This window comes from Halyomorpha halys, unplaced genomic scaffold (assembly GCF_000696795.3).
Source record: "Halyomorpha halys isolate HHAL.00 unplaced genomic scaffold, Hhal_1.1 Scaffold475.1, whole genome shotgun sequence".
Lineage (NCBI taxonomy): Eukaryota > Metazoa > Arthropoda > Insecta > Hemiptera > Pentatomidae > Halyomorpha > Halyomorpha halys.
Genome location: NW_027104738.1, coordinates 877,869 through 890,772, shown reverse-complemented (window position 1 = coordinate 890,772; position 12,904 = coordinate 877,869). Strand labels below are relative to the sequence as shown.

Below are 12,904 nucleotides of genomic sequence, written 5' to 3'. Positions count from 1 at the left end.
AATTCTATATTATATTAACATATTATATAATGATATTATATATAATGGCTGAGAATGATGTTCAATTAATGGCCATAACCTCTAGATAATGATCTAGTTGACTAGTTCATAAATAATCCCATTTCATGAGAAAAAACTGTTTATGGAGATTCATTACACCATTTCTGTTATATGCATAGCTCATACGCACACTTAAAGATATAACTTTTTATTTAACAACTATAATAATAGACAATGCTAATCTAAAAGCGGAATATTTTTTTTAATATACGTTTACGTTATTTAAAATCAAAGTAATTGAAAAGTTGTTCATTCCAGAGAAAATATTTCCGTTTATTCATAATAGCTAAAGAACCATGAAATCTTGTTTTCACTCTTGAAGTTGCGTTACCCCAAACATTACATTTTTCACGACCAAGTTACTCGCAACATGAACACGTACCTTCTGTTACGAAGGATGATTGCAGGGTGTTATTTTTTTGTTTGTTCAAGTGCTAGGAATTTAACATTAGTCAATATGAAATCCTGAATAATTTTTAAATGACAAATATCTCTCATCATTTTAAGAGAAACATTGATTTCGCATTAAACATCAATGTAAGAGTAACATTAATTTCATAAACCATAAAAAAAAATATTTCATTCCAAAACAAAAATTGAAATCACCATAACCCAAAATTTTCCTATTAAATAATTTATTATCACATATCATAAAAGTCAAAATTATTATAAAATTATATTTTCCAAATATTAGCTTGTTGCAGTAATTTTGTGTTCAATATTTATGTTCTAAAATATTTAAATCCGTAGAATTCCTCATCAAAATCTAAGTAAATATAATATATGCAGATTCTTATAAAAGTGTAGCAAATTATTTTTGTTTACTGTATTTCAATTTTATTTAGGATTTATTATTAATTTAATTTTTTTTTAATGTTGCAGTATTGGACTCCAATGGGAGTCTTGGCCGAAAAAAAAATTCTAATGTAAATAATAATATAAATAAACATTTAAAAAAATTTTTGAGTGGATCAATTACGGTCCGAAACTTACTTCTAATTACATATTTCACAAAAAAATTAGTAATAAGCCCGTCGTTGCTGAATATATTCAGTTATTTGTTTTTTGTACAAAAACATCAAAAATGTTTGTTAAATAAATAGTAAAATAATCATACTTTAGAAAATGTAATGATCAAAAATAAGAAATATAGAAAATAGAAAAGAAATAGTTTCGGAGAGAATGCAACTAAAATATTGGCAATGTGCAAGAGAACAAGGACGACCCATGTTTCCCTGCAAGCGAGTTGTTTCTTCATTGCGACCCCTTTTCTCCTCCAACCTTACTTTCGTTTTCGTGCACTTTCTTTCTTCACCTTTCATTCTCAATTCTCTTTCTGGTATTCCAGCAATTATAATGGAGCTGGATATATTATCGTAAGAAACTGGATTTTAGTGCAATTCTGATTCGAAGCTTCAAATTCAGCCAAACCTCAAAAGCAAATTGATTTATAAAAATGACATTCTATTGACACTAGAGTTTTACAATGCACTGAAGTTTTTCTACAAGGAATTGTATTTTTTGAGTTTTTTTAAATTTGAATTTTCCTATCCTACGTAAAATCCTTAATGCTCCTTATTACGTTACGAATAAACTCATTCACAAAGACCTTAACATCCCATTCGTTGCAGATTTGGCCCAAAACAGATATGCGTCTTTTCATTCCAAATTCCTTACCCATCCTAACCCATTAGTTCTTAATCTCTCATCCTTAAAAATCCCTGATAATCCTCCGAGGCGTCGAAAAGAAGATGGCCACGGGACCTTCTAATTTAAATTAATGCTTGAAGTACCACCAATGGGTGGTTCCTTCCCAAGATTTTCAAGTGTATATGAAAGATACATCATATTACTTACATATTATTATTGTACAGTTGTAAATCACATTAAATAAATAAAAAAATAAATAGTAGAAATATAGAAATTTAAATATAAACAAAATGTGATAACATAAAAATTCTACATGGTCACGCTCGACTATATTCCATTAAAATCTAAAAACATATTCCACATACATGCATATAAAAAAATAAATAGAAATAATAAATATAACAATAACAAATTTAAAGAAGTAATATATATATGAAAGTAACAAATATGTATATTAAAATAAGTAATTAATATAAAATTATAAAAAGTAATGTATATATAAATAATCTGCGGCATATTTGCATGCCGTTCCCTGAAGCATCACCATCCTAATATGTTATCATGGATGTGATGGTGAATAATTTCCAGGGAGTTCAGGATTATATTTTCTACCGTTTTCGTTTCAACCTTAATATCAACACCGAGTTCCACTATGAAACTTTTAATTGTGCATGGTATAGTTTCGCTATACCAATTAATTTTAAATGTATTACTGTAAATTTAAATTTTGTTTGAACAACAATTTTTTTTGCGGCTTAAAGAGTGAACAGTCAGAGAATTAATGTTTCAACAAGTCGGGAAGTGGATGCTCCTCGGTTCATAAGAAATAGCCAATTGCATCGGGAATCACAATGGATTAAATAGAGGATAGCATAAAAAAAAGGTTCATGAAGTTCCACTCCCAGTTACCTACAGTCAAAGGAGCAGTGACCTACAGCCTGGGAAACCCAACCTCAACTCGAAGACTGAAGCCCAGGCTGCTGCAGGACATTCTGTTATAAATTCTGTATTTATTAATTCTTTTATTCACACTACTTCTATTTTATTTATTATTACTATTTTTTTTCTTCTCTCGTCTTTTTTTTCCAAATTGACTTTTTTTTTAACATTAGAGGCCAATTGTTTGTTTTATTAAATCTATAAAAGTCGATATTTTTTGTTATTAATTTTACTTTTCTGTATTAAATAAATCAAAAATTGTATCCTTGTATAGTCTCAACTCTTTTTATTTCATCAACAGTCCAATGTTTTGGCCATTTTGGCCATCCTCAAGGACAATCTAAATATTTAACAGCTTATATTATATATTCATATGTAACATTTATAACAACATTATCACTAATAATATAACATACCTTCAATACAAATTCTCACCTCACATCAAAATTTAAAATTTGTTTTGTAGGCTATTCTGCCTAGGTCATTAATTATAAGTTAAAACCCTATGGAAAAGTAAATTATTAGAGAGTCATATTTATTATTAATAAGCTTACCTAAGGTTATGTTTAGTTACCTATTTTTTAAAAATTCAATATTTAAAACTTCTAATTTTCAGAATATCCACAATATCACTACCATATAAACAAACTATTTATAACCTTCCACTCACTCAGGTCAGCCTTAATATTAATTTTACTTTTGTCTTTTATTAAGAAGCATTATTCTTATCTATTTATTTTGTCTTATTTTATTTTAATCATAACATTGTATAGTGTTAGGGGTATCTTTTGCACGAGACTTTACCCCTCATAATCAACTGTTAAAAAAAATAAAATGTAACGGTTATATCAACCATGTAAGGCCCACCAGCCCGATTTGGTATAAAATAATTTTTAAAAACAAGTCGGGGAGATTTTATTAGAAAAGGTTAATACAGGCAGGTGTGAGTTCATTTATAAATTTACGCAGTTAAAGTTATTTCATATATAATATTTTATAATTTTAAAATACATTATTGTTTATCCACGAATTTTTACACAAAATTTTGAACTAAAAAATCTAATAGGTTTTCTGTTTCAACTAGAGAGATGGGTTGGCAACAAGTAAACTTTCCAGTAATTGTTAAGTTGAACCACGTAGTAGGTTTGAACTCAGTTCAAATTCTATTTATTCCAAATAAACTTTCTAAAAAATAAAATAGCATATACATATAAATTAGAGAAAATAAAAGTATATTTTTAACATTTCCATCAATGAATATAAACTCAAGAAACATAAATCGTGACTTGATTACCTTGAGCGGTGGACGAATTCACTTTCCTCAAATCAGAATTTTATTGTGCTATTAAACAAAAAGTCTAAAAGGTAATTACTTCCAACAACGTTTAATATGAATGCTAATTTATACATAATATAAATTATCCATAACAAATAAAATATTTTGACGTGAATATCTCTTATCCTAGCGTTAACAGATTAACAGGGAATAATATTCATGTTTTGAGATTCTTAATTCATATTTTCAGTTAGGACACTTTGCCCTGAAACAACCTACATACAGTTAATATTGATTTGCATTCCGTTGTAATGGAATGTAAAAAAAAAACACACCGTTTTACCAAATTCAAGATTTCAAAGGACTGTAAATATTTTAATACTTACCACTACTTAATAATCCCTTGAAAGCATTCTCTAAGTTTGTTTAATCAAAAAAAAAAAAAAACTCAGTTTAGTTATTTCTTTCAAAGAAGAAACACAACAGTGTCCTACGAAATTCTCAGGCATTACTAGAAACAAAAAGTTCACAGCCGCTGAAACAACTCGTGAAATTATTAAATTTGAAGGTGAAGGTGGCCTTGACCAGTGCACTGTGCGGCGTTGGTTTGAAAAATTTAGCAGAGATACGACGTTGGAAAGGAAGAAGGGCTCCTGGCGACCATTAATAGATATTGATGAGGTTCTGCAAGAAGCTGTAAAATCAAATCCGTCCACAAGTACTCGCAAACTTGTCAGGGAGTGTGGTGTGTCGAAAGATAGTCGCCACCTACTCTCCACGGGGAAGGTGAAAAAGAGCAATTGACTGGTCCTCACGAACTTACTCCTCAGCAATCAGCTAAGAGGTTAGAAATTTGTGAAAATTTATTGAAAAACCCTTCTTGTATGAGATTTCACCTCATCCACCATATAGCCCAGACCTTGCACTATCGGATTACTACTTGTTTCGATCCACGGCCCATTTCCTTCACGGGGGAAAAAAAAAATTGATAAGTTTGCGGAAGTCGAAATTGCGGTCCAAGAGTTCTTTGACAACTATTCCAAAGAATGGTATCAGCATGGGATTGAGCAATTGGCTAATGATGGTAGATAAGAATAAACTATACTTTGAGTATTAATTGTATTTTCTATCAAAGAAATAATAATACAAATATTTGGTTGAAAAATGGTGATTTTTTTTATAAACTCTACTATTAATACTTTTTTTTTTTTATTACAGATTCTATTTCTCTTGTACGATAATGGATCAAGACCGACTATATTAGTAAATCACTACACTTTTCCAAATTGTTGGTCCACAAAGTTAAGATTCCAGAATAGGTGGTAGAATCAAACAACAACCTTCGAAGTTTAATGACCTATAGACACGGATTCATTAATCTTCTTGATATGTCTTTAAGTACAAGAGTGATGTAAGATGAACCGGACAGTTACATGCAATAGGACCACCAATCACTCTCAAAGCTGTACCAACACGCAGAAAGACTCGATGCATTCGTAACCGTGAGTCCGTTGTTCTGTTTTGCTGCATCATTTGCCATTCGGTCCCGTAAAGGCACATACAACTTTTTTTAGGTACGCAAGTAATCCTTGAGACATGAAAATATTAAGTCGAGATTGATTTAATTCAGAATTAGCCATTACGTGTTAGTTTTGTAATTCAGCAGAATTGCAAAAGCAATTCAACAAGAAACTCTTGATAGCTTTTCAAACAAGATAATAAAAATAGATAGATATAAATAATAAATAGGCATAAATATATTCAAAGAAAAGTTTATTATTATTTTCTAAAAAGTAGAAGTACACTTCAAAAGAAAAAATATATTTTGAAATTACTTTATAAATTGAAGGGAATGAAGGTGATATTGGCCATTTAGGGAATAACAAAGAATATACAATAGAATAACAAAGAGAGGAATAAATGAAATACTCCTTTGTTTAATGTTTTTACATTTCAAAGTATAATATAAGAAACGAAGATGGTCCTATATTATATTTATTGTATTATTTTAATTTTATTTATATAATTTCTCACCCTTATTAGGTTTATTATCATTAAATATCTACTCATATTTATTACTTTCTTATATTTCATAATATTATGTTACTTTAATATTATTCCACATTTTTTGCTTTCAAATTTAACGTTATATGTTAACCTTCGAATTCCTCCATTTCTCTACCCAGTTGATACCTTCATCCACCATTATCTCGATCCTTATATGAAGGGTCAAGAAATAAAAAATATATCGAATCTTGTTAATTAACTTTAGCAGTTTATTTTTTATTTAACATAGCGCGAATTTTTTTTTTTTAAGACAATATATAACTAGGTAATTAAATTTAAAAGTTTCTGATAAAAATTATAGAACGAAAGTTGGATTTATAGGTTATGTAGTACTATTTGTATGAATTTTTGTCAACTACAACCTACATTGTTGATATTTACGTTTCCTTTTTATTTCACTTATCTTTATTTTGTTCTTTTTTGCAGTAAAAATAGATTATATCGAATGTAATAGCCGAAAAAACTCAAAAAAAAAAACGAGCATGTGGAGACAGACATTTGTTGCTTCCTTTGTTTACTAGGCATTTGTACAAGTCTTGGATTTGCGGCAAGGTGCAAACGGCAAAGTTGTAGATCCGGCAGTAGGATAAAAGAATTACATAGCCTACCATCGATATATGATGTATTGATTATTTAATAAATTGATTTAAAAAAGTTTTTTATCCTCCTTTCCTGCATTTTGTTCAAAAATAAAATATAAAATAATAGTGCTTAGTTCATTTATTTTTATGTAAGACATTTCGGGGGTACTGTATCTCTTTCTTCAGCATAGACAAATTAACATTGTTTAAAAAATATAATAAAATGTAAAATAAAGGTAAAATTATTTATAAATTAAAAAAAAAATGCATATTCAAAGTATAGGAAGATCTTACATCGGTTGATATGTAGAATCCAATTATATAATAATTATTTGAGCTCTCCCCTCCCTAAAGTCTATCATTACACTTTGTTCTCTGATCCTTTTATAAATCTAGTCATTGACCGTTATTATTTATTATTTTAAACAAATCCATATGTATACATAATAATACATAGTACATAATAAATATAATATACTTTCTTTGCCTGAAGGGCATTTCAAAGTAGGTTGTGGGATCCGCTGCGGGCATGGGAGCACTGTGGCGCTTACTCGCCGTCTGCGTTGTCACGGTGGGAAGGGACCTCTCCCTTGATGATAAATGTTATAGTTATCATCCAGTGATGAATGTCATAGTCATGAAAATGTGTCAAATCATATCCTAATGAAAAGCCAGGCCATCCACTGTGCATTATTACAGTTTCTATTTGAAGCTTATTATATATTTAAAAATTGACTTACATAATAATATGGGAGAAAATTAAGTTGATCAAAGATATGTTTAAAACATTATATTGCTTATATAAATTATATTATTTGTATGACTTTTTCTTCAATTAAATAATCAGAAATGAAATTAATTGCCTATATACAATTTTAGAAAGACTTATTATTTTTTTTTAATATTAAATTGTAGATGGTGAAGAAGATACAGTATCCGCTAAACGTCCAATATAAAAATTAATTAATTAGGCACTATTGTATTTTAATTTTTGACCTGAAGGCAGGACAGGAGAATAAACAAAATTTTAAAGAGTGAAGGTCAGATGGTTAAACAAATAAATAAAAATAATTTATTAAAATATCACTATGACTCAAATACAATGAAACATCTCCTAACGACACACTCCTTTATAACAGAGTATCCTCTTTCCGGACAATCGTATTAAGATCCAGAAAAAAAAAGGTACAAATTTAATGCGTTTGATCCTCTCCACTCCGGATGAGGACACCAATTTCATTCTTTTACAAGACTTTTTAACCCTCTATAACGGACACGATTTAAGAGTTCACTGGTATTAATGGAATTAAGAGACATTTAGTTATTCTCAGTAACCAGCTTTCAATGTATATATTAAGCATATTGTAAGTATACACTATTCAGTGCAAGTAAAAAGTATATGTTTTAATATTTCAAGATATGTATAATACAAAAATCGAATAAATAAAATCCGTCCACGGCTATTTTCAGTGACTAAGGCGCCATTTTTTTTTATTAATTTGGCATTATGGCCATCGGCTACACCTAGACGATCCTCAAAATTCGACATACTGTCTACCAATTTTTAAATTTGTGAACTACTATTGAGACATGTGTTATACATAACGATGATTAAGACGAAATATCCTTACAATGATGCATAATTTTTTTTTTTAATAAAAAGTATAGTTTTATTGCTGTTTCAGACTGGGAGGTATAACAGCTTAATATCATTTTTGTGATTTTTTCATAGTAACCCCTCCTTAACGAACACCTCTGTATAACGGATAAAATCATTTCCAGTGGGTGTCGGTTATATAGAAGTTTCACAGTAACTTTTTTCGACATCTTTAATGGTGAAATCGGATGTTTAGTTTTTTAAGATTACCGATCACTGGACGAGACAATACTATCAGTGTGTTCCTAACAATAATTACAAAATAATATAAATTATGTTCACCGAGCAAGAGAACTTCAACAGAAGACGTACGATAGTCAATTACCTGGAGGTGACGCAAGGAGCAGAAGAAAGAAGTGGAAGAGCATGCTCACAGTGGCCTGAAGTAGATGCAACTGGAACTTTCCGATTGTTTAGCTAAAATAGAAAGTCAACTTGACCAACTTTCAACGAGATCCACCCAAGAGGTAGAGGGGCTGGTCACTCGTAGAGCACACACTAACGGGCTCCGGAGTGTCGCAGCTAATGCTAATTCCGACAACTGGGCCAGGGGATAACTGTAGCGTACTCCAGTCGTCGGCCAGGCAGCCATCCTGATGGACCGTTAATGACAACCCGGCGGAAGCAGGGCTCTTATAGGTTGCTTCCTCAATCGGAACTATCGACGAGTAACGGAGTAGATGAGAATGTCAACATTAAAAAATAATTAGGTAATGGTTAACAAAACAAGCTCCAGAAGCGGGAACTTCAAAACTTATACAGAATGCTATAAGAGAGTATAGGCCTGACCACTAAAAAGGATCTGTTGCGGGTTTTGAGAGAGTGCAGCAAGCAGAAAGCGAAAGCTCTGCCCTATAATTAGACAGTAATGATTAGGGATGGTTTTTTTTTATTTTTATACTATTAAAAAGGCAAAATATATTTATACATCTATAAATATATACAAGAGGATGGTAGAATCTTTGTTCACCAACAATATTTGAATTAGTGGTTCGATTTACATGCAGTTTTTTTTCAAAACGTTCCCTTTCGCCCTGGGAAAAGTGTAAAGATAATGAAATCCACGAATATCTCGAATAGACAAAAAGTTATGAACAAAAGTGAGCGTTTTTGGTTTTTAGTGTCGTCTCAAAGTACCAAATACCATTTTTCGAAGAAATTAAAAATAAGCAATTTTTCTTATCGATTTTTTTTTCTTTCAGTGACTATTGTTCATTACTCCTCTTCATTTTGTAAAATTCCTACGTGAATAGAACCGTAGGAAAGTTGAATGTCTAGTATTTCAGCCTACATCGTACAACCAAGTGTATCAACCCCTTGTAGTGGCGAAATATGGGTTTCCAATAGCGTAAAAAAATTCACGCGTTTTATTTTATATCTCCAGTTCTAATTTCTTTCGTTAGGCCCAGTTTGTCCTCTTTGGTGCAGTCTACAGAGCCCTAAACCAAGTTTGTTGTATATAGGTTAAGCCGTGTTGAAGTTATATTCATTTTTTAGATTTTTAAAAAGAAATCAAAGACAAATAAAATTTTGGACTCAAAAATTTTATTTTCGGATTTTTTCAAAAATTCGTGATTAAGGTGCTGCTAAAAGCGAATACCAACTTTTTTTTCACTCCTAAAAAATATTTTACCACACTTTCATAGGTCAGTCGTTCCTAATCATTTCAATATAGTACTACCCGCATTGAAGCATAGAGATGGGTTATTATTTTAAAACGACTCATATTTCACGTAGTATGTACATGATAATATGATAGATAACAAAATTGCCTTAAAAAATAAGAAAAATCACCTACATCCGACCAGTATAAATGATGATACAGCTAAGTTAGTTGTTATCAAATATGTTACCATAGTTACCGTTTTATCACATCATCTAGAGAAACGCTTTATTCATCCATGCTGCCCCAAATACATCGGGTAGCTACATTACACAGCATACTAACCAATCGGGCATATATAAATTACATATATTTACATGATAAAATAAAAAGAAAGAAAACAGTTTTTTTTTTTTTCCAGTTTCCTTTTACAATCAATTCCAGTCTACACCTTAAATAAAATATTTCAATTTATTCCTTTTTTCTTTCCCTTTCACATATGGATTCCATATATAAGGGAATGGCCGAATCTTTGTCCACAATTCACTCCACACCCCTTCCTGTGAGGTGGCAGGGCAGGAAGGACACAAGAAATCTTATCAATAGTACCCTTAAGTCCTTTCATCTCAGACTCCCTCTCTTTCTTCTCATTATTTCTTCTTTTTTGTTTTACTTTATTTATTTAATTATCTATCTTTTCACAGTTAAACATCTCGTAGAGGCCCCACACGTTCAGACATTATAGTCTGAGTTTCAACAGTGTGAGCATCTCATTACAAAGATAAGTGTTTCACTGACATTCAAGTACTCATGGTAGAAAAAGGTAGTACTCAAATTGATTTATGTTTCTTCTTCACATAATGTATTTACTCAGTCATGTCTATTTCTGTTTTAGAGGGATCAAAAAAAAAAAAGGCCAAAATTACCTCCGGGTAAGACTGGGCTAAGTAATAACCCATATATATTGTACTTGACATTATTTTTTCCATAAGAGGGTACGAAAAAAAAAAATTTGCCCACAATAAACTTTTGAATTATTTGACTGATCTGCATGCAGGTTTTTTCAAAATGTTAATTTAACTGAACACAATAATAAAAATAAAACTATCAACTGTGTTCCTTAAATAGCATAAATCCACAATATAGGTTGGTTAGTTTTTATATAAATACCTACTGGTACTGGTACTGGTATTCGGTTGGGGGGAACAAGTCTGGCAAGTGGGCCAGTGGGTCCTTTTTGCCAACCCCTGACGGCTTACCTACGTTGCCGCCGCATACTAACCAAGGTGGAAGTGTCAAGATTCATTCTTCGGGACTGCCGAAAAATGAATGTTTAACTGCCCCAGGTGGGAATTGAACCCTCAACGTTCCGAACCGAGCGCACTGGGACCTGTGCCTCAACCCCCACGGTCGTCACGTCCCTATATACATACCTAAGTAATAAACACATAGAAATATTTAATATACAAAAAAATATGGTATGCAACTTTTTAATTTATTAAAAGAATTCTTAAAATAATAATAATAATAATAAATTTAACTGTAAGGATTATTTTAATATGTTATTTTTCTTAAAAAGTTTTTACTTCTTAGAATTTATTTTTCGAAAATTTTCCAAGGAGGGTTAGGCATGTGCTAGGGTCTGGGCAATAATCTTCCATAAACATACTTATCTATGCCCATTGACTGATGTAGTACAAAAAAAACAGATCAAATTATACAAACAAAAATTTAGAAAGTATCCCACATTAATCTCTGTTGAAACACTGCAAAAAATTAATATTTTCAAGAAGTGTTCAGATTGAAAATGAAAAAAAATTGTACGTTACCTCTAAAGCATAGGGAAAATCTTGCGATATTTGCTCTTTTAAAATTATTGTATTTAATATTTGTAGACTAGTATTGATTATGAATGAAGAACAACAATATCAGACAGACTTTAAAAACATTGGCTTTCAATAGCTGTATATTGCCTGTGACGTATTGTGGATACCAAACATGCCCCCTCAACAAGCGCCATGAGAAAAAAAAAAATTGTCAAGTTAGTGAAATAAAATTGTTATATGTAACATTATTAAATTGATAAAGAAGGAAAAAAAAAAAAGAAAGAAAAATGAATGAAATAAAATAAAACAAAATATTTGTAGTGTCTTGTATTTAATATTTGTAGTATTTAGATTTGTAGATTAGTATTGATTATGAATGAAGAACATCAGGCATCAGCCAGCCTTTAAAAACATTGACTTCAATATATTGCCATGCCAAACATGGCCCCTCAACAAGTGCCATGAGAAAAAGATTCAAACATGCCAAAGAGCAATGGAGAGGAGCATGCTTGGAATAAGAGGAAGCCAAAAGCTCAGTAGCCTAGCAATAAGGAAATATACTGGGGTCACAGATGTAATCAGGCACTTCAAGAAACTAACAGAGTGGATCCTCTTGGATATGAAAAGGAACCAAGGCAGACAAAGAACAAAATGGGTAGACGAGATAAAGAAGGTAGAAAGAACACTATAGTCGCAAAGAGCCAAGGACAGAAAATACTGGAAGATGAAGATAAGTGAACTCTTAGTGAACCCAAGTACAGATAGTCCCCGTTAAAGACTTTATTACTCCTTTAAAAAGGAAGGTCTATTATACATGTGTTAAAAAAAAGTAAAGAAAAATTAGATTTAAATATAAATAATGCTATTATAAATGTATATATGTATATAAATAAAGACTATTATTATTATTATCATTAATTGTGAAGGAAAAAGGGGAAAAAAATATTGTTATAACAAGTGAATATATATTGTGTATATGTCCGATCATGGATTGATTGGTATGTTGTGTAATATAGCAACCTAATGTAATTGAGCAGAATGGCTGAATAAAGTTCAGCTCTCTTTCCAAAGAAAATAACATACCAGTCTGCAGTTGCAGATACTAGAGGATATTAAGTAATTTCATCAGTATATCATTCCTCGATTATAATATTCACTTAATAATCATTGTAATTATAACTCTAGGTAGGAGAGCAGATACTGAGTGGGTAACTGAATATATAAGGGGGTCATCAATTGTAAATA

The 12,904-nt window shown here is 30.8% G+C and overlaps 1 protein-coding gene across 1 annotated transcript in view; it reads right to left on the bottom strand.

Moving 5' to 3' along the window:
* The window catches only part of LOC106683282 (phospholipase A1), a 77,064-nt gene extending 68,410 nt beyond the window's left edge, over positions 1-8,654 (bottom strand). Inside the window, exon 1 of the mRNA XM_014424649.2 lies at positions 8,556-8,654. Within this exon, the coding sequence (XP_014280135.1) occupies positions 8,556-8,598 (43 nt within the window). The 5' untranslated portion in view covers positions 8,599-8,654. The remainder of the gene's footprint in view (positions 1-8,555) is intronic.
* Between the last annotated feature and the right edge of the window lie 4,250 nt (positions 8,655-12,904).